Genomic DNA, 27008 nt, shown 5'->3' with positions numbered 1-27008 from the left:
AATTTAATAATTTAATTCCATTCCAACACATTAATTTACAAATATCAGTTGATTTTCTCTAAAAAATAAACATAAAATAAAACAAATTCACCATTTTTGTTCCAAGTTAGTTTTGTTCGTTTTTTAATTTAGCTTTCTGTTCTAAAAATAACCAATAAACTATATCATCAGAAATAACAAATGCTTTTATTTTGCATCTTTGAAACATAAAAGTGAATTTATAGTCAGTTGAGTGTTTTATAAGTAAATATCAAATAAAATCAAGCTCATACGTTCTTTTTATCCAATTTTTTTCGAAAAATGACTGTATTTTCTATTGTTAACATTGCTGGTATTGAAACTAATGTTTTTAAAAATTTTTATGAAATCGACCGTTTTCGTAAAAATGAAAACTACTAAATAAAATAGCATTTGAACTGTTGCAATTTTTTGCTACCTTCAATTTATCTATTTTTTTATCGTCGACTCATCGAACCTGTTACAAATTTTAAACAAACCCATTTATAAACCAAAGCAACACGATTTTCTTTCACCTACGTCGAGAACCTGTCAAGATGTATGAAAAATGGAATGTTAGACTGAGTTACTTCAGTTCAAGTCGTCAAACATCATTGTTTCTGACAATTTAACTGTAAAGATGTGTTCTACTTCTGTATCCAACAATTCTATCATCGGATTAGGGGAAATGAATATTTATGGGCAAAAAAATTACATTGCAACTTAATCAAGCGTATCATTATTATTCATCCTACTTTGGAAGTAGGTGTATTAATCAATTAATATTTTATTGATAAGTACTTAACAACTTTCTTCCGTTTCTTGAGTACTAAAGTAAGAGAGAAAAAAAATTGTTTTGTAAGAAATTTCTATCACAACTCGTGATACCAGATCTTGATTACATCCTGCATTCCACAATTCATTTGCTTTTGGTGTTACAGTCTGATCTATTTGCCCCATTTCTTTTGTATTCTTTTCCCCCGTCCGGTTTTCTGCAACACCTGTTATTAACTTTGATGGATTACTATGACACCAATTTGTGCATCTCGTTCGAAACAAAGAACACGAAGAGTGAAAGTCTTAAAAAAACCCAAATCATGCATTAAATTCGCGATGATTGACTCTGGAGGATTAAGGAAACGTTATATTATTGTAAATTCTTATCGTTAAAATAATGTAACGAGTTTGTTATGGTCTGCGGCTCTCGACTCGTTCTTTGCCTTCGCCTACTGAAATAAATTATTGTAAATTATCATTTTATGGTACGTTTTATCCGAGTTTATGACACGTGTGGCTCTATTAACCACATTTCAGGTATGCAACAAAGAAAGACAGTTTGGAAGTGATCAATTCGAGGCGTCGTCGCGGGGTCATCGCCTCACCATTTTATTGTTTTTATCAAATGCATTAAAACAATACGACACGTTTTTGATGGCTGTGTTATCGAGGAAAAATTCGCGACGGTGTAGGTGCAGCCGTTTCTTCCACATTTTATTGCTTCCTGGCTGAGATGACTTAAGGACTATTCAAGGCTTCTAATGAATGTACGACTGAGGTTGCTTCTTTATCGTAAAATCAACACTGGCTGAGATATACAAGTATTAAATTATGGTTTAATTGCGCCATTAAGGACCACTACACTAGTAAGGTTTGTCTAATTGATGTTAATTAATTTTTAAATTCGGGGAGATGCGAATAAGACACCGGTTCGTTGTGGAGCGAGATGTATCTCAGGATTGAGATCTGGAGAGATATTCACGATTTATAAACGCGTTTCAAATGAAGAGAAAACGAACAAATTTAAATTTAAATTTTCCGCCTGGTTCTTTAATATAAATTGAACTACACGTTGCAAAACGTTCTGGTAACTCGAGTGGCATCAAGAAAACCGGAAAATTTCGTCGTTGATAACTTATTTTAAAATTTAGCATTTCATACCAAATGAAAAACTACTTTTTTTAAATTGTTTTAGATTTTTTTTATAATTTTTATGTTATTTTTGGTACTGCTTCTCAATTTCTTCTATCACATGCTATTTTTAAAGAGAAATAATAAATTTGGTTTTGCTTTCCCTCTAAGCGTATTTTTCCACCATAAATATGTACATAAAAAGCATTTTACTGTACTTTTTATTGTATTAATAATTGTCAAAATTAAAAGAATGGTTTGTGAAAAAAACCGTATGTGATAGATTTTTCATTATTTTTTCAGTAGTCAGCAGCTGAAAAACTGAATAAATCACTATTTACATTCAAGACAACTTTCACATCGCAGGCCTGTGGCGTTATTATAATTTAACATAAAAAAATTAACCCAAAAAAAGCAAAAGCAAAAAAAAAGCAATGCTTTTGAAATTAAAGATTTAAAGACATTTATAACTTCATGAATTAATAACTGGTTAGGAGACGTAAAGGTTTTCTTCTTGAAGGGATGCTTAATACAGAAAAAAATTGTAAAAATAAGGAAAAAATTGTCTACAAAATATAGTACAATATGTAAAATTGGCAGAACAGTCCAGAATTAAATTAGAAATAAATAAATAGAAGATATGTATGTAGAAAGTATGTATTTTTCATAGATTTAATGTAGTAAAACTATTGTGAAAGCTAAATCTAAATAACAGTTACTCAATGAATTCAAAAAGATATACCTACAAGTGTCCCAGAGAGTTGAAAAAGTCCAATAGTGACCTTTAAATGGTGAAATTTAAAAAAAATTGTATAGAACATTAATGAATACTAATCCAGTGCATTACCTAAAATTATTTTCAACCATACAGCATGTCCCAAAATTAAATTACGATACAAACTTGTGTTTTTTAAATGAAACCCTATGTTTCTTTGCATTTTTGGGTATAGCCTTTTAAAACAATGTTTTTACGCTAAATTTTTATTAGTCGATTTCGCTTAGTTTTAGAAATAAGACGGTTTTTTGACAAAAACATGCACTTTTTAAAAATTCATTACACAAAAACTAAGACAGCTACAACAATTTTTTTCTTACTTCTCTGCAAAGAAGAAAGTACAGAATTTAAAGCTGTAGCAATTTTTTAGTGTTTTGCATTTGTAATAATTAATAAATTAAGAAGTTTGTTAAAAGATAAATAACTTAAAAAATTTAAATGGAAGATCCTATTTTTTATTTTTGCATCTGATAAATTGCCTATCTACAAATTAACGTTTAATGTCCAGAATTGATAAATAAAAATATATTTAACATAGTGTTTCATTAAAAAAAAGTTTGTATTGTAACTTATTTTTGAGACACGCTGTAGAGTTGATAATAATTTTAGGCGACGAACTAGATTAGTATCTACCAATGTCCTATATAATTTTTTTTAATTTTTTTATTTAAAGATCACTAATGGACTTTTTCAACTCGCTGGGACACCCTGTATGTAAAAATGACACAATTGTTGAGTAATGTTAGGAGAAATGTGTAAAAAGAAAAAGAGAATGGTCAATTTTTTAAATATTCAATATTCTCAAACTCAAAAGATAAACATTTCGAAAAAATCAGATAAATCGAAGATATAATATTTTGGCTTTTAAAGATTTTTTCACTTACTGAATTTCATAAAGAAAAATTTGTAAAAATAATAAATTGTTAAGTGAAGTTGGGAGAGACGCATAAAAATATGAGAAAGAAAACCGCTGTCAATTTTTTAATGTTACAAAATTAATAAAACCAAAAAAAAAAAACGGAAAAATCAATAAACTATTTTGGAAATGAAACTTCAAATACGTTTGTGGCCATAGCAGCAATTTCGTTTTTATTATCAAGTGTGAGCGTACAAATTTCTCCTTTGTTTGCGGAACTAAAGTTTATTTGTCTCAATAATTTATGTCGAAAAAAAGACAACGGCAATTTATTTAAAGCTGCCATAAAGCAGTGGAAAAATGTACAGTCGGAGAAGTCTAGAAACTACACCATCTAGGCGTTTTTGCAGCCATTAAAATTAACTTTTAATAGAAGTAATTTATTTTATATAGCGTCTTTTATACGTAAAGTAATAAATTTTCGCAAAAAACCTAACTAAAGAATTTTTATTTTTGTCTAAAGTGATGTAGCATGAAATTATATCATTGTTATAGTAGCGTCGGTTGTAATGTCTTAATTATTTGTTTTGATTACGTTTCACACGACTAAATATTATTCGCAATTAATTTGGTGTGGAATGCTGCAAAGCCGAAAATCCGTTACTCAAATTGCGGGTGTTTTTGAGTAATAAATCGTTTTGAGGCGGCGAAAAGCCTATTTCTTAGGCAAATTACACCTGTTGCTCCCGCTCGAAGAAAAACGCATTTAGAAGCACTTATTTTATTAACAATCATAATAAACACCGCTTATTAGGTGCAAACATTCTTCGAGTTTAATTACGGTAAATTACCGGAGAGCGAAATCGAATTCTTGTAATAGATTGAGATGATTTTTCGAGAGTTGTCATAATAACTTAATTGGTTGGTCTGCGACTCTGTAAATATTTGTTTGGTTCCGCTTTTTGGATAAACTCATGAAGCGTTGAATTATTTTACCTGTCTCGATGATAATTTGTTATGGATTCTTTTACCTTATCTACATTCCTTTAGAGTCGGCTTCCTCAACATTGGGTCCGCGATAGTTAGAAGAATTCACATAGCACAATCACATCATTAGCACGAAAATCCCTCCGTTGCTATTTAAGTCCAGTCTGTATAAACTATTATTACTCTTGACCACGCTACAATTCTTCAAAATGTGCGAGGTTTATTTTAAAACGTTGCAAAAGTCGACTTTTAAACACCACACTGGCTTAGAGCACACGCACCAACAACGCCATTACTGAGCACCAGTTGACCACTAGAAGGTAGCTTGATGGACTGGCATTCACCTGGGAATTTTAAACGCTCTACACGGAGACGATTCACCAATGATACTGCTCCTTTACACGGTTTGACTTTTACAACAAACCGGCGTGTATTTGCTACATTCGACGACTATTTTTAGGAACACGGGAAAACTCTTTGCTTTATTATTGCTCTGATTAGCGAGATTTGGGAGGCTGTTTTAGCGCTTTTCTAACGATTCGCGAAAGCACGAAGACAACGGATGAGTAGGCAAACAACAATGCTCTTCAATGAAGACACAACTCTTCACCAAGAGCCAAAGAGGAGTTTCTAAAAACTTTCTCATTGGGTTATCGCAGCTACCAACATCTGAAAAGGCTCAGAACCTTATTCAGATCATAGATATTTCTTTCTTTTTTCATAAAATATAAACTAAAACAATAAAGATTTTGGTATTTTTTACAAAAAATATCAACTGCAGGTAGTTTGACTATACAAAGTGACGCTTTATTCCTTCATTTTTGTCTAATAATTTGTTACTTTATTCCCTAGGAAGTAAAATAAAAAAAAACGATTTTTACTTTTAAAATATACTGAAATTGAATGAATAATTGAATAATCATTAATTCATTAATTCCTTAAATGAAATGCCTTCGGCTCTCTAATTAGGTCGCCTTTGGCATTACGTACATAATCGGGACATCACATAAATAACTATTTACTAGTACAAAGGCTTGTTTTTTACATTTTTTTTATAAATCGGGCTCCCACAAATTTTGAATATAATATTTTAATATTTAATTAAAAATTGTGTTGCGATAACTCAACTTAAAGTTTTTTTTAAACATTTTAACGTTATAACTTTTTAACACTTACTGATGAAGACTACTTGAAATTATTGTTTATAACTTCATATAAATAGTAATTATACATTTTTTCTACTTACTGTTTTTATAAATTTTTAAATTTGATATAATATTGCAATTTTTTGCAAATATTTTAACGATTTTTTTTATATTTTCTCATAAATCTAACTCTCAGAACTTGTGCTAAAAATGTCAACAGGGAAATAAAAAATATTTTGAAAAAAATATTTCTTTTAGAAACTTTATTATTAGAATTACAACAAAAATAAATTGTTGTGGCATTTTTCAAATTTAGACAACTCCAAAATAATTTTACATTTAAAATGTCATGGTAGTTATTCTTTGGCATAGGTAACTATAAATTTTTGACTACGTATATTATTTTTAAAAATTCTTAAAAATGGTTTGTACTATTTTTGTATTTTGTTGCATTGAGATTACTTAAAGTTTTTTTGTATTAAAAACAATTACTTCTTTATTTGTTAAGGGCAGTTTGATACAGAGAAAAATACACTACTGAAAAAAATTGAGGGAACAAAAAAATTTCCTAAATTTCTTAGTTATTTTTGGAAAATGAAAAATGAAGTTAAGATGGTCGCATTTAGATTTTTAAAAAACATTTTGAAGCATAAAGTTTCCTAAGAAATAGAGCGAGGAAAATTTTTAATTTTTTTTAATTTTTCTCTTTTTTTCACGACCTCGAGATTTTTTTTTTTTAAATTAATGCATGGGCCGCATAGCTTGCTTGTTCAATCGTCTTATTTTTTTTACGTCAATTTGTCGCTGAGATATCTAACTTTTAATGAAAAAAGATCCTTTTATCTTTGGTCATCGATATTTCAACAACCAATGACCACACAAAAAATGTAAGAGTAGTTTTTTTTCTTATTGTATTCACTCTCAATATTGATTTGAAGAAAAGAGAAAATATAACTTTTTCGATATTTTATCTGATAAATCATGGAGAGACTAATGTTTTCAAGTTTTTTACGGCTGAACCCCTTTAATAAAACCCTATAAATTTTCTTTATCAAACCGTTTTCTCGGACCGATATCGGTCAATATTGATAAAAGTTTTACAAAATAATAAAGAATTAAAGGAACAAGTGTACATTGTATCTGAGCATTGTGTAATCTATATCAAGTTGAAAAAAAATTTAACTTTTTTTACAATTTTGCATTATTTAATTATTTGTTAAATTTGAAAAAAAAATCACAAAAAAATTTGAAACTTTTTCTAAAAAATACTCAGTTTTTTCTTTTTTAAGAAAATCAAGTGTTTTTTTTACGTTTTTTGCAATAATTAGTCATTTCTTGAATTTTTTTTACTGATTTTCAAAAAAAAAATTTAAAAAATTTGATTTCTTGTTTCTTTTATCTAAAATCTATACTAAAACGCAAATGACCACCTGGTGGTTCGCGTATTTTAAGTCAAGGTTTTTCTTTTATTGGAAACCAAACAAGTTCAAACGATTTTCCCATTTTCTATTAGTTCATGTCAATCATAATTTAGTCGCATCGTTAGATGTTTCTTGTCTACGTGATAATTGCCCTGAAATTGGGATGGGAGTTGTCAAAAACATCCGACATTTAATTCTGCATTTGGATAGAACAATGCCACGACCTATTGTTAAAGTCTCCAAGATCTGACAAGGAAGTATTTATTTTTACGCACGAATTTCAAAAGATTGTAAAATTACCCACTGTCGGTTGTACCGTTAGTGCCAACGGGAAAATATACCTGGTCACGTGCTTCTAATAATTTAATTCGACTTGGAAATGACATAATTAGTTCAATTTTTCTATTTTTTTATTACAGATATAATAATGAATGTGGACAAGGCACGAGTTGTAATATTTAGTCTTTCAAATAATTTTCTGAATTATTAATTTTATTAATTAAAAATTATTTTCAGATAACTATTGCTAAGTGGGCAATTACTATAAATAATGTTATTGTTGTGCTCACAATGTAAAACTTTGCTACTTGCAACGCAAATGACTTTACTTTCCATAACTAGCAAAATAAAAATCCTCTTGAGCACAAAATTGATGACCCATTTTGATAAAACCAAAACTTCTCTTTTTGTGTACCTATAGTATTTCAAATTTCAACAAATCTGATAAAATATTGTTATCGCTTTAAGAAATTATTTTTATATTTTGAGATCGTATTTTAATTGCCTTGTTTTATGCTTACCAGAAACTGTATTTATTTCAGCGGGTTTTTAATTTTTTATCTCCGAAATTCTACTCGGACCATGTCATCAATCAAATTATTAACATCTGTTTGTATTTAACTTTCTGTGAACCCATCATGTGATCTAAAAATAATTTTTTCTATTTCAGTGATACAATGAGTAAGTATTTTGTGTAACAGTTTTCAGTTTAAAAGACATTCAATATAAAAAAAGTACAACGTATTTCAAAATAATTTACATCTAGTCGTTTATGGAATATCTTTACATAATGTTTTCTGTGCCGCTCTACTCTTTTTGAACCAGATAGTTTTGTCAACAGTGACAGCTGTCAACCGAAATACGTAAATTATTAACATTTATGTATCCCTATTTTTTTAAAACGGCATTTTTTTAACTTGAAAATCCATAGGCGATTAGACGAAAATCATTTTGAAACACGTTGTATGAAAAATACATTTTACAACGTCTCATTATTATGGAAGGTTTTGAAGGAATTTTACAAGGTTTTTTGAGAAATAAAAACTCGCTTTAGAGTGCAAGAGACTTTGTGTTTTTGGGTGCTTTTAAAATAATTATGCTTGATTTTGAGTGGTTTTCATTTTTTTTGTATCTTTGGGTACTTTATATGTGTCTAAAAATAAAGAATTTTGAAAAATTTTGTTCTTTTGTTATCGTTGTTTAATAGTTTTCAACGATTTTTCATATACCAAATGTCTTGGTTTAAAAGTAAGATTTTGATATCTACTCATTTGTTTTTTAGTATACTATTAACAAACTATAAACGTGTGTTACCTAGTCGTTATAACCAATTATATTTTATTTTATTTTTTTTGTCATTCGTCTTCAAATTTAATTATTTTTAAACTGGTAATTATGTACTAAGAAGTGAAAAAACATTGTTGCGTTATAATTAAAGTTGTGAAACACAAACCCATAATTATTAGAGATTAAACAAAAAAACTAAAATCTTTCTAGATTAGTAATTAATTTAGATTGTAATAATTTAATCAAATGTTGTATAGAACAGTGGGGTTTTTGAATACTCAGACAAAAATTCCATAAAAAATTACTCTATTATAGGCAACTCAATAAACACTAAATGTGTAAAAACTATTTGTATGCAACCAGCAATACACGTCGTTTGTCTACATGGCGAACTACCCGCAACTTTCTTTTTAAGGGTTCCTAACTCTAAATTTGAAGTGCAAAAGTTCTCAACAAAAAAATCATTTCTGTTTAATAGCTTTATTTTTAGAAAATACAAACAAACTTAAATCCTATAGATATAAAGAAAATAATATAACTTATTTCCAGATTTATTTATTATAAAAAATACATCAAGAATTAGTGGGCAGAAATGCTGACTTGCCAAACCCTGATAGTGTTATCAGAATAGCCAGCAAACAAAGTCTGTCCATCGGTAGACCACGCAAGCGAGAGACACTGTGGTGGTTCAGCTTTGCTGAGAGGTTGGGAAACAACTTCTGGTCTAAGTTCTTCAACCATTTCCTTGCTCTCCAAGTCCCAGATCTTGATGGAAGGTCCAAAAGCGGCGCACAACCAATACCTTTACCGAAAGAAAAAAAAAGATTAAACAAATCGTAACAAATTAAACTGCTTTTTTCTTCAATAAAAAAATCAGCCCCATATCCGCTAACCTCTCATAGCCATCAAGTGGTTAAGTTTTTTTGTCATCATTAAGAAGTCATTACGAAATAAATTATGGGGATTATCAATTACCTGTTTGGCGAGAAGCACAAAGCGGTGATGATGTCATTATGGTCAAGAGTGTGCAAATGTTTGCCGTCATTGAGGTCCCAAAGCATTGCTTTGCAATCTTTACCGCCGCTTGCACACAAACTGCCGTCAGGAGAGACAGTCACAGTGTTCAAGTAGCCGGTATGACCAGAATGGTTGATCTTGAGGCGGCAGTTGGTCAAGTTCCATACTTTCACCATGCGGTCCCAACCAGCGGACACGATGATGGGGTTGGAGTGGTTGGGGGAGAATCTGACGCAAGACACCTAAACACACATTTAACAATATTTCACAGTTGGTGGAAGTTGTAAGTGACTCACCCAATCAGAGTGGCCATCATCCTGGATGGTATATTTGCACTCAGCCAAAGTATTCCACAATTTGATGGTCTTGTCGCGCGATCCTGACACGATTTGACGGTTATCAACCGAGAAAGCCACACTTAAGACATCCTAAACAGACACAAATTTTAAGTATTTCGAATGGTTACATGAGATTTCCAGAGGTACTAGTCTAATATGTCTCACGATACTTACAAAATGGGGCCCAACAGTCAAACTTCAGTCGTCGCAATTAAATACAAAAAAACAAAAAATCTTCCGACTGTTGCAACGTGAGGATATCAAACTGTAAACAGTAAAAATGTGATTTTCAAACCTTGGTATGGTCCTCGAATCGGCGCGTTGTTTTCCCAGCAGCCAAGTCCCACAAACGCAAAGTCTTGTCCCATGATCCAGACAGGGCGTAATTACCATCGCTGGACAGGACGACGTCAGAAATAAAATGGGAATGGCCGTACAAGCGCTTCTGGGGCACCCCATAGCATGTCTCGTCACGTGTCAGCTTCCACACAATCAAAGTCTTGTCTAAAAGCAAAAAAAATTAAAATATCCTTAAAATCCACACCTTACAATGCTAATTTTGCAAAATCAGGTCAAAATAGAGGCGGATGATTGCGAAATTCGCAAATAATCGGAGATTAGAGGGGACCAACATGAGGCTGAATTTGGGGTTCTTACCTCGGGAAGCTGACAAAATCAAGTCGGGGTACTTGGGGTTGGTCGCAATTTGCGTAATCCAACCATTATGACCCAAAAGGGTGCCTTTTAACTGTAGAGTTTCAGACATTTTTTAGAGGACCTTCCTCGCACAAAACCGGCACGAAAAGAAAAGGAAATGGAAAAGAGAGGTGGCTCAGGGATTACCAACCCAACCATAAAAAACACTAAATTCACAACAGAAAGTTACTAGTTTATTCAAGAACATCAATTGAAAAGCCTCGATTTTTTTATTTTTTTGACGAATTACGGAACAAATCAACTGCCACAACTCTACACTTATCAAGAATTGAATTTTAAACCACATTAAATAGCAAAAATGGTGTTTTAATGTAAATTACAGATTTCTGTATTATCGGATGTATTTTAAGATTTTTTTGTTCTTTATCAATAATTTGAGCTTGTAAACCACTCTGTGAGAACTCCCTTACTAATATCTCACAATCTAGGCTTTATTTTATATTTTGGATTTAATTTTTTCAAATTTGAACGGACCAATCAGCTTGCATGGGCAGGGCCTGGGAAACAAACGACCTTGTGTGAGAAATGTCAACAAAGCGTCAATTCACCTTGTAAGAGCAATGAAAGGCCCCCAAACTCAAAAACCGATTAAATTTCGGACTCCGACGTCCGCTGCTTCACTATTATGTGAAAAACAGCCCCAGGTAAAATCACTTTCGTAAGTAATGTATTCTCGTTTGAGTTTCCCGGTTTGATGTGTGAGTGTACAAAGCCGCCGCTAGAGGTCTTTATAAATCTACCACATAATCGCCATTTTGGTGTGTTCATCCGAGGATAGATAAAAAGTAAAATAACGAGTAATTTATGTAGAGAAACAAACCGAATTTCGAACAGTTTAGTGTAATTATTTATAATCTAACTTATTTTGTGTGCATGACCAGATACCGCTAGCAATGGATGATAAAGCTTCGTGTAAAGAACTGGATCAGTGGATAGAACAGTTAAATGACTGTAAGCAACTATCAGAAAATCAAGTAAAGACACTATGTGATAAGGTAAATATTGCCCTTTTTGTATTTTTGAGTCCCCCAAATCGATTTTTGTTTGCTTGTGTTATCTCAAGTCGGGAGCAATTAAAGTGTTTATTGTAATTAACACCGCTCAGTTTACTATTACTCCTTATTTACAATCCTGGTTAGCGTTATCGCTAGTAAAATAAGCACTTTAGATCCTTGGAGCCAAATAAATCTTTTATAAAATCTAATCAAACCACTCATTCATTCGTAATCACCTAGTGATTCATCCAGTGATGTAAAATTTTCCTTATTCCAGGCGAAAGAAATCCTCTCGAAGGAATCCAACGTACAAGAAGTGCGATGTCCTGTAACGGTCTGTGGGGACGTCCATGGTCAATTCCACGACCTGATGGAGTTGTTCAGGATAGGAGGAAGGAGTCCCGACACGAATTACCTCTTTATGGGTGACTATGTAGATCGCGGTTACTATTCCGTTGAGACGGTGACGCTGCTAGTAGCCCTCAAAGTTCGGTATAAAGAAAGAATAACGATTCTAAGAGGCAACCACGAGTCCAGACAAATCACCCAAGTTTACGGTTTTTACGACGAATGTTTGAGAAAATACGGAAACGCAAACGTTTGGAAATTCTTTACGGATTTATTCGACTATTTGCCATTGACGGCGCTCGTCGATAGCCAAATTTTCTGTCTACATGGAGGGCTGAGTCCCAGCATCGATACCTTGGATCACATTAGGGCGTTAGATCGTTTACAAGAGGTGGGTATGGGGGCCGAAACATGTAGAGCGCGACCAGATTTGAAAGGGACGTATTCGAAAATGACACACTTTTTTCAATCAAAAATAAAATTCTAATTGTTTTTATTATAATTTGGCCATTATGCAATTAATTTTAATATCAGGAAGTCGTTCCTTAAATCAATTACTTTTCTTGTACATGCAATTGTTTTATCTAATTATAAATTACGTAAAAGTAATAATAGAATTAGAAGTTGAAATAATTTAAGCCAAATACAAGATGGTTCAAAACTACAAAGAGATACCAGGAACATGGAAAAAATGTTAAAAAAAATTCTGTCACAAAATTTTGAGATTTATTTTTTGACATTTGACATATTTTTAATGCCTATTTAATGTAATTGATGATCTTGTACAATATGTTTTTTCATAAATATTTGTTAAAGGTACAAATAACGTTAAACATAGTTACAATTTATGATACAGCTTCTTTGTTTCCACTTCTAATAGCCTGCAGTAAAAAACCTTGGAAAATTATTTTATTTTATATTATTTTTATGAAGCAAAAAAATTAAAATTATTTTTAAAACAAAAATAAATAGTTAAAGTGTAAAATTTAAACTCCCATAATGTCGAAATTTTTATATAGAATTTTTTTTACACTTTTTCCATGTTTCTGGTATCTTACATGACACTTTTCTTTGATTTGCGAGTTCTGAAACACCCTGTATAACCTAATGGTATTCAAAGAAAAATATAATGAAAAATTATTAATTTTGAAACGTAAATTTTAAGAATTCTTAGAAATCATAGTAATTAGGGATAATTTATTCCGGTTTTATTTTATTGAATACCTGGAATACAAAATCAATTGTCTATTGCGTGTAAAAGCGTGGTCATAGACTTCTTGTGTGATAAAAGACTCGTTTTTAATAAAAGTCAAACACACATCGATAAGAAAATTTATTAAACCAGAAATAATTTCGTATTGATTATTTTGAATCAATAGAATAGTTTATTATTATTATTGGAAATATAATAATGTGTCACTGTGTTTTTATTATTTTCGTAAGGAAACAAGAAATCTTTTCCTTTTGTTTTGAATAACGAGGAAACAAATTAGTTTTGAGAAAACAACAAATAAATTTTGATTCTTTTAATATGAAACTTTTCCGATAAATCTACACAGATAAGAAACAAAAAATCCGACACCACATCGTAATAAATCATCCCCTTTATAACCGTCACTTTTAATTTGTCAGAATCGATATGAAATTTTCTTTCATGTCTTCACTTTTATGGATTTTTGCACAATTTTCATGAAAAAATTGCCAAGTTATCGATTCTGCCTATCTTGTTATGAATTTTTTACGCGGTCGTTAGTTGTCCCTATGAGGGCGATAAACCCTCTTTCTCGTGACACGTTACTGCGTAAATCTTTTTAACAACTTTTGCTTGAAAATTTCAAACGTTGATTGCAATTGAATCGAAAAAAGTGATTTTAGTAAAACGTTGCTTTTCCATTAATGATAGTGGAAAAAAAGTTTCAAACCAGTCGAACGTGAAGTAATTGCTTTCAAGGTCCAACGTCTATCTATTTAGCTTCCAAACAATTTATTGGATGGAAATGTCGAGCGGTTGTCACCCCAAACACCCTTAATTATAACGAATTCATCACATTGTGGCCTTGACCTGATTCTTGTTTATCTTAGAGTCGTTCCAGATTATTCGAATTCTTCACGAAGTTTCACGAAAATTTATTACGGGAAAAATAATTTCGCCAAGGAAAGTTTGCCGGTATTTTTAGATATTTATGAGTATTAAATCAGTCCGGTCTAGTAAGCTGGTAATACCTGTTTGGTAAATCTTCAAACTCATGTTAATTAAAAATTTTAATTCATTGAGCAATGATTTATTACGATTGCGATCCAACTTCTAAAATTTGGATGAAAATTTTCGATCATCCGTTTTCAATAATTTATAAATGACAGGAAACAATGTCTTCTCCCACCACGACACAAGAAATTGATATCGACAGAAGCATTGTTCACGTTCTCTACTAGAAAAATGATTTTCAAAGTCCATTGGGGAAAATCGAATCAATAAAAGCGAATTGGCTCAAAAAATAAGCTTCCGTTTTATTTATTTTGGCGAGTTGTCGAGGGTTTTAAAACGGAAAAACTGAGAGAAATTTGTTGAAATATTGGATAAGCAAAATAAAATTGGGTCAGGTGACAACACGCATTTTTATTGATATGGCAGCTTGACTAATTATTTAATGACGAATTTCACGCAACAACATTCAAATGTTTGTCATTTCCGAATTTGTTTTTTAGTAGTAGTTTCAATAGAAAGAATATTTTTTAGGTTCCCCATGAGGGGCCAATGTGCGACCTGCTGTGGTCGGACCCAGACGACCGCGGCGGCTGGGGTATTTCGCCTCGAGGGGCCGGTTACACCTTCGGCCAGGACATTTCCGAAACTTTCAATCACTCAAACGGTTTGACATTAGTTTCGCGTGCCCATCAGCTAGTTATGGAAGGTTACAATTGGTGTCATGACCGCAACGTCGTCACCATCTTTAGCGCCCCCAATTACTGTTACCGTTGCGGTAATCAAGCAGCCATCATGGAATTAGATGATGCCCTAAAATATTCATTGTAAGAGTCGGAATTTCGTTGGGGATTTTATTTTTAATTGTGTTTTATTTTCAGCTTACAATTCGACCCAGCACCTCGTCGTGGCGAACCCCACGTGACGCGCAGGACACCCGATTACTTCTTGTAATTCTTATATTTGTCAATCGCAATATCATAAACTTGCTTAGATATATTGTATTTGTTAACAAAAAATGTAGCGTACAAATGACGCAGTCTGAAAGAGAACAAGTTCTTTTCTCCTCCCAATTCCCATACTAATAATTTAACTTGAAAGGGGGGCGAAACGAGCTTTTTTCTATACTGTTTTGTTAAATTATTATCAAATTCGAGTACTGAGGTTTGGTAGGTTTGCCCTATTCGCGACCAAAATTATTATACATAAACTACAAGGTAGGTATGCATGTCCTAGTTATATACTCAGTGTTTTAATTAAAAAGTGCAGGTTTTTTTTCTATACATTATTTATGTAAAAACGTTCAGATTGTGTACAAACCGTTTTCCTTTTTCTATTAAATATTGTTGATGTGTGATATTTGTGTACAGGGTGTTTGCCCCCTTGTATATGAATTTTTACGTTATCAATCGCTGAAATAAATTAGTGAAACAAAAACCGCGTTTGGCTATGGCTATAATCTCGTTTCATTTAACAATATTGTGTTTAAGACTGTAAATTTGGTTTTCTGTGAAGTAAAAATTATTTCTAACAAACTTTTTCATTGTCACCCCATCTCTTAACCTTTTCGCACTTAATTAATATTAATATTCTTCTCAAAAACTGCTCAATCATTATGTTTGTTGAGATATTTTATAAACAAGTTGAATCATTTACATAATGATATTTTATGCTGATACAAATGAAAGAAATTTCAGTCTTTATTCAACTGTTATCATGTCCACACTCAAGGTAAGCCACATCTTAGTTTGTTTGTTGTAATCCCAGTTCAGTATTTGAGCGGTTTCGGGTCCGAGTTTTCTTCGGAAGACCCTAGATGCCCCAATTCACTCCCAAAAGGGCAGAATAGCCCCCAAAAGTGCCCATATGGGCTATACGCCGAGCAACTGTCCGGAAGCGCTTTCACAGCCCCCAGATGTGAGAATCGGAGGAGTTGGTTGTATAGAATCAGACCATCGGTGGGGCACAAGCCCTTTACACCCTTCCCAGGGGGCAACATCACCCACAACTGGACGGACACTGACCCCGACCCCAATCAGATGCGCTGGAATCCCTTCGACTTGCCCAAACCCGGCGAAAACATCGACTTTATCACCGGTTTAAATACCGTCGCGGGGGCCGGAGACCCCAAAAACAAACAAGGCTTGGCCATACACATCTACTCTGCGAATAGATCGATGAAAGATCGCTGTTTTTACAATTCCGACGGCGATTTTTTGATAGTCCCCCAAACCGGAATTTTGAAAGTTATAACCGAATTCGGGAAAATGCAAGTGGCCCCTAATGAAATCTGTGTGGTTCAGCAAGGGATGCGATTTTCGGTGGAAATTGAGGAGCCTTCAAGGGGGTACATTTTGGAGGTGTTTGGGCAGCACTTTACTCTGCCCGATTTGGGCCCCATTGGGGCTAATGGTTTGGCCAATCCGCGCGATTTTCTCACCCCTGTGGCCTGCTACGAAGACCGACAAGTCCCTAAGTACGAAGTTGTGGTCAAATACCAGGGGAAACTCTTCGTTTGCGAGCAAGACCACAGCCCTTTTGACGTGGTGGCCTGGCATGGCAATTACGTGCCCTACAAGTACGACTTGGGCAGATTCCATGTCATCAATTCCGTCTCCTTCGACCATTGCGTAAGTAGGTATCAAGAAGCCAAACCACAAATTAAAACACCCCATAGGACCCCTCGATCTTCACCGTCCTTACATGCCAATCGGAGAAAAAAGGCACCGCTATTGCCGACTTTGTGATCTTCCCGCCGCGATGGTCCGTCCAGGAGCACACCTTCAGGCCCCCTTACTACCACAGGAATTGCATGTCGGAGTTCATGGGACTGATTTTCGGCGAGTACGAGGCGAAGAGGGGCACTTTTCGGCCAGGAGGGGCCACTTTGCACAGTATTATGACCCCGCATGGACCCGATTTCAACTGTTTTGAGGCTGCCAGTGTGGAGGTTTTGAAGCCGGCGAGGGTGGCTGATGGGACACAGGCGTTTATGTTTGAGAGCTGTTTAGGGCTGGCTGTGACTAAATGGGGGGCCAAGACGTGCCAGAAGCTGGATCCGGAGTACTACCAGTGCTGGCAAGGGCTAAAGAGCCACTTCACGGGCCCCAAATGAGAGTTTTATACATTTGGTATTGAATAAATGACTGCTTTTACAACTTGTTTTTTTATTTCCCTGCAATCTAAAGTGGTTTTACTTTTACAATATGCACAATGATATAACAATCAAAAACGAATACATTCGTGATCTTGAAATGGCTTTATTATAATTTTTTAATTTTAGTAATCCAAAAATTATCACCAATGTTAACTGTGAAAAACAAAAAGTCAATTGAAAAAGAAATTATTTCTAAAAAAACATAGTTTGTTTGAACACCACAGGGTACAAAGTAGATTCAAAAGCATGGGTTAAATGCCTTAATTTTATCTTTGTTAATAAATATTTGCTTTTTGTACCAACTCTAATACAAATGCATTAATACGACTTTAAAAACTTACATTTATATTTTATAAAAAAAAAATCCGGAATATTTACAATTTACTAAAATTAATTCACAATTTAAATGTAAAATTAAGTCATATTTGTATAAAAAAAATTGAAAATCAGAAATCCCTGTATAGCCCAGTCAAATTAGACAAAAATAGGGTGATCGGTGGAAAAAAATCCTAGAGAGTTGGAATTTTTTTTAAACGCTTTCTTTACACTTGGGTAGACATATATCAAAAGTCCCCGAGGGTGGGGGCCGAGCTCGAGGAGGGGGAGGGGGCTAAAGGTGTCTTTTTTTTGGTTTTTTGCTTATATCTCGGAAACTATCACTCCTATCGGTTTTTGCCTGCTTATCAAAATTAAAGCCTACAAAATTTCCTACAAAAATGATCTTTTATATTTTTGTTGTAGGACTAACCGTAAGCGAGTTATAGGGCTGACAAAAAAGATTATTTAAAAAAATGTGCTTTATCCGCGTTTAAAACAGAATTTATTTTGTGATTTGAAAAGACTGACAGTAAATTGAATTTATTGGGTGCAACACTTCATTAGAGAGTCTATAAAGTCTTCTGAGGCGTCCTCATATGCTGCATCTTCGTCTTCAACTTAAACATTGAAAACCGAATTAGTCTTATTCAGTACAATATTAAAAGATAGATGATTTAATATCTATGATTTGAATAAAACTTACAGTAAATTGGTTGTATTCGGTCCAACAGTTTATTAGAGGGTGTCAGGAGGGTTTATCAAGTCTTCGGGGTTCATCCTTATATGCTGAACTAGCATTTGCCTGCGACTTTGTCCGTGTGTATTTCTGATATAAAATGGGAAAAAGCCTTTAGTACTTATAGTAGTCTCGTTCTTCGCATGGGCTATGTTTATGAATAAATGTTGAATGTTGATTTTCATAAAGTATTGTCTCAGTGGACTTCTGCATTCTCTAAAGATCGTATTTTCCAAATTTTATGTTTCTATATTCCTTTAAATGTGTACACCGTTTGATCCCCTTAAAAACAAATTTTCGAAAAATCTGATTTTAATGCCCCTTTACACCTCTAAAGAATATTATGTTTATATCCTTGTTTAAACGTTTACCCCCATTTAACCCCCTTAGAAATTGATTCTCTCTTTCTGCCAAAATTTTATATTTATACCTCCGTTTAAATGTTTACACCCAAGTCACCTTTCAGGCAGACCAGCTTAGTTGGGGAACGCTCTACACATATAAATACTTACCAAATAGTAATGAATTGTGTTTTAAAGGATTTTTAATGCAATTTTATGTAGACTCCAAACTTGAAAAGCCTACAGTTAGTCATACGACAAAAAAGAATAGGACCATTTTTGTAGAAAATTTTAATGCAGAAATAGACTTCTACAAAAAATTCTGCATAAATTACATAAACGATGAGTTTGTATTCATAGACCCTCGTGACTCCCTCCTCCTTTAATGAAGTATTGGACCCAGTAAATTCAATTTACTGTCGGTTTTTTTCAAATTACAAGACTATTCTGTTTTAAATGCGGATAAACCACATTTTTTTAAATGATATTTTTTGTCAGCCCTGTAACTCGCTTATGGTTAGTCCTACAACAAAAATGCAAAGGACCGTTTTTGTAGGAAATTTTGTAAGCTTTAATTTTGAAAAGAAGATAAAAACCTAAAGGAGTGATAGTTTCCGAGATATAAGTAAAAAACCAAAAAAAGACATCTTTAAACCCCTCCCCCTCCTCGAGCTCGCCCACCACCTTCGGGGACTTTTGATATATGTCTACCCAAGTGAAAAGAAAGCGTTTAAAAAAAATTCCAACTCACTAGGAAAATTTTGACAACATCTCAATTTGAAACATAACCATATTTTTTTAACAAAATTTCTAGGGACAAAAACAAAGAGCAAACAAAATTTGTGGCTATGGAGACAAGCTGCTACCAATTTTTTCACCAAAATTTTGATTTGGTAATTTCCATTTAAATAAAAAACAGACTTTATTTTTTTTTACAACATATTGTCTTCGGTATTGTCACTTTGACAGTGCGAATGCCACCTGCTAATGGAAACGAATACAAAAATGGCATACTTAAGCTAAAATAAAGCAATTTTAGCTATTCTAAAAGGATTTGGTTCGTTTTTAAGCCGGAAATCATTGTAAATTAACATTTTTCAGTGAAACAAATCGTTATTTTTACCATACTGAGTGCTACCAACCTTGCAATTCTAAACTCCTCCCCCCCCCCATTAAAGCACTCACTTGGATGCTGGATGTTTAATAGCAATCACAGTTGGGAACAGTTGGGAAAAACTGGACTGAACTGGGCATTTATTTATTTGTAAAAAATTATTAAAATATTGTGCATAACATAAGTGATAAACACAAATAGTCACACTGACTTAATTACTTCAGTAAGATTTCGAGAACTCATTATGCTTAAAGGTAACGCTAAAATGAAACATAAATAACAAAAAAAAAATTGGATTAATTCGCCGGAGTCTCCATATCGGCCTGCTGCTCGGGCTCCTCATCATTATAAATATTTTCAGCCATCTGCCAGACTTGCATAATATTATCCTCGGAAACGGAACAAATGACCCAGGGCTCGTTGGGATTCCAGCTAAAATCTAACCCCCACAATTACAAATTCTCAGAAAATGAAATATTAAATTACCTGAAATTTTAGCCGTGTGGCCCCCATGTATGAAGAGGAGCTCCGGTGGACCATCCTCGGCATCTTCCGGACTTTGCTCCTCGCCGATCTTGCTCAAATCCCACACATGCAACCTCCTGTCAGTCCCCGACGAGGCTAGAATAGTCTCGTTATGGGGGCTCCACTGGACTTGGAAAATCTCGTCTTTGTGTGACTCAAAACTGTGCAATTTCAGTTTGAGGTTCCTCAAATCCCACAAAGCTACAGTCTTGTCGGCGCTCCCCGTGGCGAGGATAAACTCGGAATAGGGATTGAAGCTGAGACAGTTGACTTCTGCCGTGTGAGCATCGACAGTGTGTGAGGGTTTGCTGGTGTTGTTACACCTGGTGTCCCAAATCATCAGTTTCTGGTCATCAGCGACCGACCCGAAGAGGCTTTCGTGCAGGAGGTGCCATGCCACGTCCTCCACGACAGCCGTGTGCCCCGTGAAAATCGTCTTAGCGTCTATAATCCGGTTCTCTTTCGGAGTTGCGTTGATGTCCCAGAGACAAATCGTGTGGTCGTCGCTCGCTGAGAGTAAATAACCGTTCAAATTGGGGTTCCAGGACAGCCCGTAGCCCTCCTTCTGGTGCCCCCGGAGCCTCAAATCCGGGTGGCACTCCCCATTGGGGTCGGGCTTGCTCGGATGTTTCGTGTAGTCGAACACTAGGACGTCGCTCGAGGGGGTCTTGGTGGCTATCACGCACGGGTTTTGGGGCATGTAGCGGGCCCGGTTCACCTCCCCCTCGTGGTTGATTTTAATCTCGATTTCGATTTTGCCAGACACCGAGCCGAAGCCCCCGAACTCGCCCTTCTCATTGTCGTAGTGGGAGGCGTCGAATTGGGCGTCTTCGTTCGGAAGTTGGACGCTGGCGATCAGGAGATGGTTTTGCTCATCTGAGGTGTGAGTCCCGAGGATCAGGCGGTGGATGGAGTGGTCTTTGCCCTCGGGGCGCGTTACATCGGGCAGCCACTGAGCTGTCAAAGAGGGCCACTCGAGGGCATGTGTCATTACAAGATCGTACAAAAAAGGAGTGTTTTTTTTCCAGATTTTGTATTCTTCGTTGATGACTCGCTCCTCGACCGCATCGTCGAAAGTTTCTGCAATAAAAAAATGCGTAATTGTAGCACAAATACAGGGAATAGATTTGACCGGAATTTGAGGTTAGGGTCAAACAAATCGCAAAAATAGCACCATTTTAACCACGGGACTTACCGGAGTCACCTTTATCCCCCATTATTGAAACAAACACAAACGAATAATGTTAAAATTGGTGTAATTGGGACAAAAAGATGAACGACCGGACGACAAATACAATGACGCTAGCCCGCCAAATTAAGACAGTGGTGCCACATCCACATCAAACAACTTCAAATTTTACAATTAGGACACTAAACGTTTATTAAATTATACGTTAGTGTATGGTATCACTTTTTGTTTAATGTTTTTGCGCTTAAACGATTATAATATTTGGGTAAAACAATAGATTTTGTGTTAAAGAAATAAAACCTAATATGGCAACAGGGCGCAATATTTTGCGACTGAAAGCAGTACCGTATAATGTGATTTGGACCGAAAATTGTTGTTTTTTGTTTTTTCAAATTAAGTAATAAACTAATAATATAAATTTTGCTACTTTGCATCTTTAACAATACCAAAAACAGTTATTTTTGGAAATTTTTTTTTCTGATAGTGGCAGTATCAAACAATTTCTGCAAGTGTCAGTCGTAGTGAAAATTATTATTACTGGCTATATTTTTATATTTATTGTTGTATGATTTTACTACTTATTTATTACTCGATTAAAAACGATTTTTTTTATAAAACAGTAAAATAGAGAAAATACCGTATTATAGAACGTTGTGTCGCAGTTGCTAGCTTAAGCTTAAAGCACTCCTCGCTACGCTCCTCGTAAAATTTGTATATTAACATAATATTCTTAAGTTCCCCCTCCCCCTTCCCAAAAAAACAACACTCTTGAAACTTAAAAAGGTTTATTCAACGAAATATAAAATCATCAATATCTTAAGAAAAGATCACAATAATGTTGAAGATACTCATTAAGGCACAAACTTCGAAAATCTATCTGAATAAAACACAATAATTTGTAAAATTGAAAAATTAAAATTATTTGTACTTAATCTTAAAATAAATTAATTGTAGAAGACCTACAAGGTGTAAAATTGCTTAAGTAACTTGAAAATCTAAAAAAAATTGCTTTTGTGCAGGATAAAAATTGGCATTCACATAGCACAACAATTTTATTTCGGAAAATTTGGGTAAAAAAATCTACGAACTAGAAGCTACACTAATATTACTAACACTGGTGGCCCGACTGCTGGGTCTCAAATCAGCATCTCTTTTAAAAACAGCAAACCCATGATTTACCAATTCTTGCGCGATATCCACGTCTTTTTCACCATTCACATCAAACAAATCCACACCGGGGACAGGAGAGCCCTCCCGCTTCGCCCTTGTCTTCTCCCTGACACAATACCCGTTGATTTTCGCTGAGAGTTTCTTCCATTGTGCCACATGTGTCCACTCTTCGAATTTATCAACAGCTTCCACCGACCAGCCCTCTCCTACAGGATCTAAAAACAAAAAACTTTAATTTTTGAGAATTCCCCTGGGAAAACAGTCGTACCAACTCGTGCCAGAAAACACTCGATTGCTTGGAAATGCAGTCGAAGAAAATCCGTCCTCAATTCATACAATTCGTCAACAGGAACCAAATCCGTGTCCCCATAGTCAACATAGTAGAGTTCGGCTTGAGGCGGATTGTCATCACTGAGACTAAGCACTTCAGCGCGGTACCATTTGCTGTCGTATTGGAACACAGCAGCGACAAGATCCCCCTTAGTCACTTTATTCAAAATGTGAGATTCGCGGTTTTCTTGTTTGCGGTAATATTCGGTCATTTCCTCGACGAGGACGTCGAGTTCAGTGGCTTTGGGGCCCACGATTTGCAGCCAGAAGCGGGACGGGTCCACCATGGCCGAGACGTACACCTCGAATTGCGCGTCCGGTTGACCTAACAAATTTAATTTTCATAAAAGAATTCCAGTTTTCTAATTAAATTAATTGTATTATTACTTGAGAAGACATACAGGGCGTTAAAAAATTGTAAAATATTTAAGAACGTAATAGTATGGACTAAAATAAACATGGATCCGCAAAGTAAACGGTTTCGGAGATATCGAGGATTAATCGTTTTTTTTAACACACTCTAAAACTAAAAATTTTCACATTCAATATCACCGAAACAACGGTTTGCGGACCTATGTTGTATAAGACATTTTTTGTTTATTTTGGTCCATACTAATACCTCCTTAAATATTTTACATTTTTTTTTAACATCCTGTGTATGAAAACTGAAGGTGACACTTGTTTTGTAATCGTTTGTTTTGTGACTAAACTCTTAAAAAAACTATATTTGTTATTAGAATTATTCAATGTGTAGTAAAAATTATATTCAAGGTATTGAGAAATTTTATTGCAAAAAGATTGATTATTTAAAAATAAAACTTTTTTGACACAATTATGTGTATAGTAGCATAATTAATTGAAAATTCTGGTTTAAATCAAACACATTTTGAAAAAACTTCACACTCATTATTATTTCTTTTGAAACACCAAAAAATAATAATAATGATCAAAAAACATTTTAGAAAGTTCAAAGCTTAAAGAGAAAACAAATTTTTGTTGAAATTTAAAATAGCACAATAAAAATTGCAAAAAAACAACTTTACAATTATTTTTAAATTCTTTTTTTACTCAGTTATGTGTGAAATCAATTAAAAATTCTGATTTACTAAATCAAACACGTATCTTGTAAATTTATTAATAATAGATTACATACCAAGGCGAAATTTGCGGTTATTGATAAACCGATGAAGCAACGACCACCAAGGTTTGTATACTATTTTATTCACAATCATCCTCTTTAAAAAAATAGAAAAGCAAGAAAAAGTTTATTAAAATTTGAACCACATGACATATAATAGTGGTCACTTCACAACCTGAACCTGATATTTTATATCAATTATTGTTCAATCAATTATTGTATGAAATGTTATACTTTCCAACTTTTCACATGCAAGGTATTTGATTATTACTTTATGATTTTCAATAAATAATATTACACTTGTAGGATTTCTTTGCAAACAATCACTTAAAATGTTGCATCAAAAAAAGATTTTCAAAAATAGAAATAATAAAATCAGTCAAAAAGTAAAAAAAGCATTTTAAAAAGACTTAAAGCTTTAGGAAATAATAGGTATAATTTGCAAAAATTAAAATTAGTTCATTAAAAAAATGTCACTTATTGTTATTTTTTAAAAACACAGTTGTGTATTGTTACGAAATCCATAAAAAAATTCTGATTTAAACCAAATACATATTTGCTTTGTAAATTTATTAAAAAATATTATATTTAGTATGGTTTCTATTGCAAAAACGAAAACTACACAAAAGTTACATTTAAGAAAAAAATCCATTACAGAAATAAAAAAATTATATGGTTTAAAGAAACCACGATGCAAGTGAAACTTTTTGTCGGATCAATACACATCAATAAATACATCAATACACTGATCAAAACAGAGAAATACTTGCACAAGAAAGACTTGCACGAATGAGTGAAAATATAAATGCTACACGGTCAGCTTTTTACTTTACCCCTACCCGGCTGTAATGCGACATGCGATAGATGGACGAAAAATTTTGAAGCGTTGGAATAAAAGTTTCACTTTAATAAACGTCAATTATGAAAATGCTTGTCCAAAAATAGAAGAAATGATAAAAAAGCCAGTCAAAAAAGCTAATTTTGTAGAAATTTCATAGATATTGGAAAAAAAATCTTAATAATGTAAGTACTTAGAAATTGAATTCTTGAAGAAACTATAAAAGCATAAATAAAAGCGAATAAACGATTTTTTAACCCGATTTATTCGTTTTTGTTTTGTATGTATATCAGCAACCGGTAAAACAGCCAAGGACAAAATAACAAAACAAGAGAGAAAGCAACTCAAAAGCAGGTAAAATTTTATCACTTGAGTAGTATCCACGTTTACTAACAGCCTAAATCAACGAAATACAACAAAACTTTGTAGTTTAACGTCTGGTAGGTTTTCAAAAAACACAGACAACGTAATCTTATCATTATGCTAATTATTTTAATCAGTTAGCTGGTCCAATATTTCCAATATTCCCGCCATACTCACCTTATCCGGTTTCGAGATAAGATAATTCACACCTTGCTTAACTTACATAACAAATTTCAGGTGCTGCAAAAATGCAAGCTGCAAGACTATTCCGTCAAATCGGGGCGAAAATCCCTCGCCGGTCTTACGCATCGAAGGATATTTTCCCCCCGACAACAATGAACGACTTACCAACCCCCAAAGGTGACTGGAAGACAAACTATGACCAACAACAACGAAAACACAACAGAGATCTGATCCTTGGAGTGGTCACACTTGGGGCAACCCTCGTCTACGGCTACGTGAACGGATACTACGAGTTTTACAACAATATCCCAGACCTCCCGGACACCCCCCCGAATTACCGAGTTGAGAATTAAACGTAATTCTGTGTAATTATAGTAATAAAGTATTACCTGGTACTGGTGAAATTCTTTCGACTTTGGGGCTCTCGGCCGGTTTGGGGCTCTCACTGGACCTGGGCGGGAGGCGGGGTTCGCGTTTGGCGAGGCTTGCCTCAATCTGGCCTTGGATTTTTTGAGACTCTTCCACGATTTCCTCAATTAAGGATTTAGCAACGACGATTTGTTCCTTAGTACCTAGAAAAAATCTATTCACACTGCAGTCACATCTAAAAGTAACCAACCCTTAATTGTGACTCTTCTAGTGGCAGCCGCCCTGTTGTCATCCACTGTCACTTTCGCCCCCGACCTGCAACAAATCTGCCGAATTCGTTCACCATCACGACCGATGATCCTCGCAATGCACCCCTGGGGCACAAAAACGTCCTCACATTCAAGCACCGGTTGATTATTTATAAATTCAGCCACCAAGTTTTCCGCAATGTTACAAGCCTCAATTGTGCCTCTAATCACACAAATTGTTTCATCATGACCCTCGCGATCCTTGAAATTAATGCGGGTGTTTGACTGTTCCTGAATCAGTTTGATGTTTTTCCCCCCACGCCCGATGAGGACTTTAACCATGTCTTTGTGAACCGGAACTTCCAAAATTTTGAATTTCGAACTGCGGCTTAGTGTGTCACTATAATCGTCATCTTCGTCCTTTTTCAATAAAAGGTACAGTAAATACCCCGAAATGCCACAAACAGACAAACCCAGAGCCAAAGTTACACTTCTTGTGATTATCCTAAAATCAAATTGATTCACAATTATGTAACTGCAATTATAAAACTTACTTCATCCCGGCGTAAAATCACACTTTACGTTACCAAATTATTTTTTATTTGCTTCGTTAAAAATAAATTTCTATTTTTAAAAACCTAACCTCTCCGGACACATTTGATTTTAGAAAATTGACACATCAAGAGTGCGCATTCGCATTTTTTTCAGTCGACAGT

The 27008-nt window shown here is 34.1% G+C and overlaps 7 protein-coding genes across 8 annotated transcripts in view; 3 read left to right on the top strand and 4 right to left on the bottom strand.

Moving 5' to 3' along the window:
• The window catches only part of LOC123004004 (ankyrin repeat domain-containing protein 6), a 24180-nt gene extending 19156 nt beyond the window's left edge, over positions 1-5024 (bottom strand). The window contains exon 1 of the mRNA XM_044397097.1: positions 4568-5024. The gene's annotated coding sequence lies outside the window, so the exon portion shown is untranslated. The remainder of the gene's footprint in view (positions 1-4567) is intronic.
• Positions 5025-9190: 4166 nt separating this feature from the next.
• LOC123016298 (guanine nucleotide-binding protein subunit beta-like protein) lies at positions 9191-10834 on the bottom strand. Its single transcript, XM_044416608.1, has 5 exons — positions 10668-10834; positions 10306-10514; positions 9969-10100; positions 9631-9914; positions 9191-9457 (listed from the first exon to the last, which is right to left on the bottom strand). The coding sequence occupies exons 1-5, from the start codon at positions 10774-10776 to the stop codon at positions 9235-9237; spliced, it is 957 nt and encodes a 318-aa protein (XP_044272543.1). The 5' UTR covers positions 10777-10834; the 3' UTR covers positions 9191-9234.
• Positions 10835-11235: 401 nt separating this feature from the next.
• Positions 11236-15804, top strand: LOC123016411 (serine/threonine-protein phosphatase 2A catalytic subunit beta isoform). The gene is made up of 5 exons (XM_044416788.1): positions 11236-11371; positions 11609-11722; positions 12000-12461; positions 14808-15100; positions 15155-15804. The coding sequence occupies exons 1-5, from the start codon at positions 11288-11290 to the stop codon at positions 15225-15227; spliced, it is 1026 nt and encodes a 341-aa protein (XP_044272723.1). The 5' UTR covers positions 11236-11287; the 3' UTR covers positions 15228-15804.
• A 60-nt stretch (positions 15805-15864) lies between these two features.
• Positions 15865-17431, top strand: LOC123016410 (homogentisate 1,2-dioxygenase). The gene is made up of 3 exons (XM_044416787.1): positions 15865-16004; positions 16046-16903; positions 16951-17431. Exons 1-3 carry the CDS (start codon positions 15933-15935, stop codon positions 17386-17388), a joined length of 1368 nt encoding a protein of 455 aa, XP_044272722.1. The 5' UTR covers positions 15865-15932; the 3' UTR covers positions 17389-17431.
• A 2636-nt stretch (positions 17432-20067) lies between these two features.
• Positions 20068-21942, bottom strand: LOC123016351 (histone-binding protein RBBP4). The gene is made up of 3 exons (XM_044416701.1): positions 21660-21942; positions 20426-21544; positions 20068-20378 (listed from the first exon to the last, which is right to left on the bottom strand). Exons 1-3 carry the CDS (start codon positions 21679-21681, stop codon positions 20236-20238), a joined length of 1284 nt encoding a protein of 427 aa, XP_044272636.1. The 5' UTR covers positions 21682-21942; the 3' UTR covers positions 20068-20235.
• Positions 21943-22421: 479 nt separating this feature from the next.
• LOC123016355 (tudor and KH domain-containing protein homolog) lies at positions 22422-26983 on the bottom strand. Its single transcript, XM_044416705.1, has 5 exons — positions 26847-26983; positions 26295-26797; positions 26065-26247; positions 23092-23478; positions 22422-23038 (listed from the first exon to the last, which is right to left on the bottom strand). The coding sequence occupies exons 1-5, from the start codon at positions 26849-26851 to the stop codon at positions 22734-22736; spliced, it is 1383 nt and encodes a 460-aa protein (XP_044272640.1). The 5' UTR covers positions 26852-26983; the 3' UTR covers positions 22422-22733.
• Positions 25431-26070, top strand: LOC123016356. 2 transcript variants are annotated; one of them, XM_044416707.1, is made up of 2 exons: positions 25431-25483; positions 25730-26070. In XM_044416707.1, exon 2 carries the CDS (start codon positions 25741-25743, stop codon positions 26026-26028), a length of 288 nt encoding a protein of 95 aa, XP_044272642.1. In that variant the 5' UTR covers positions 25431-25483; positions 25730-25740; the 3' UTR covers positions 26029-26070. The 2 variants fall into 2 exon arrangements, with proteins under 2 accessions (XP_044272642.1, XP_044272641.1); XM_044416706.1 differs by having other exon boundaries at positions 25466-25569.
• Positions 26984-27008: the final 25 nt, after the last annotated feature.

This window comes from Tribolium madens, unplaced genomic scaffold (assembly GCF_015345945.1).
Source record: "Tribolium madens isolate multiple individuals breed KSU strain unplaced genomic scaffold, Tmad_KSU_1.1 Scaffold_1;HRSCAF=32;Tcas5.2_LG8, whole genome shotgun sequence".
NCBI classification, from domain to species: domain Eukaryota; kingdom Metazoa; phylum Arthropoda; class Insecta; order Coleoptera; family Tenebrionidae; genus Tribolium; species Tribolium madens.
The sequence above is the reverse complement of the archived record's forward strand: the minus strand, read 5'-3'. Positions and strand labels throughout refer to the sequence as shown.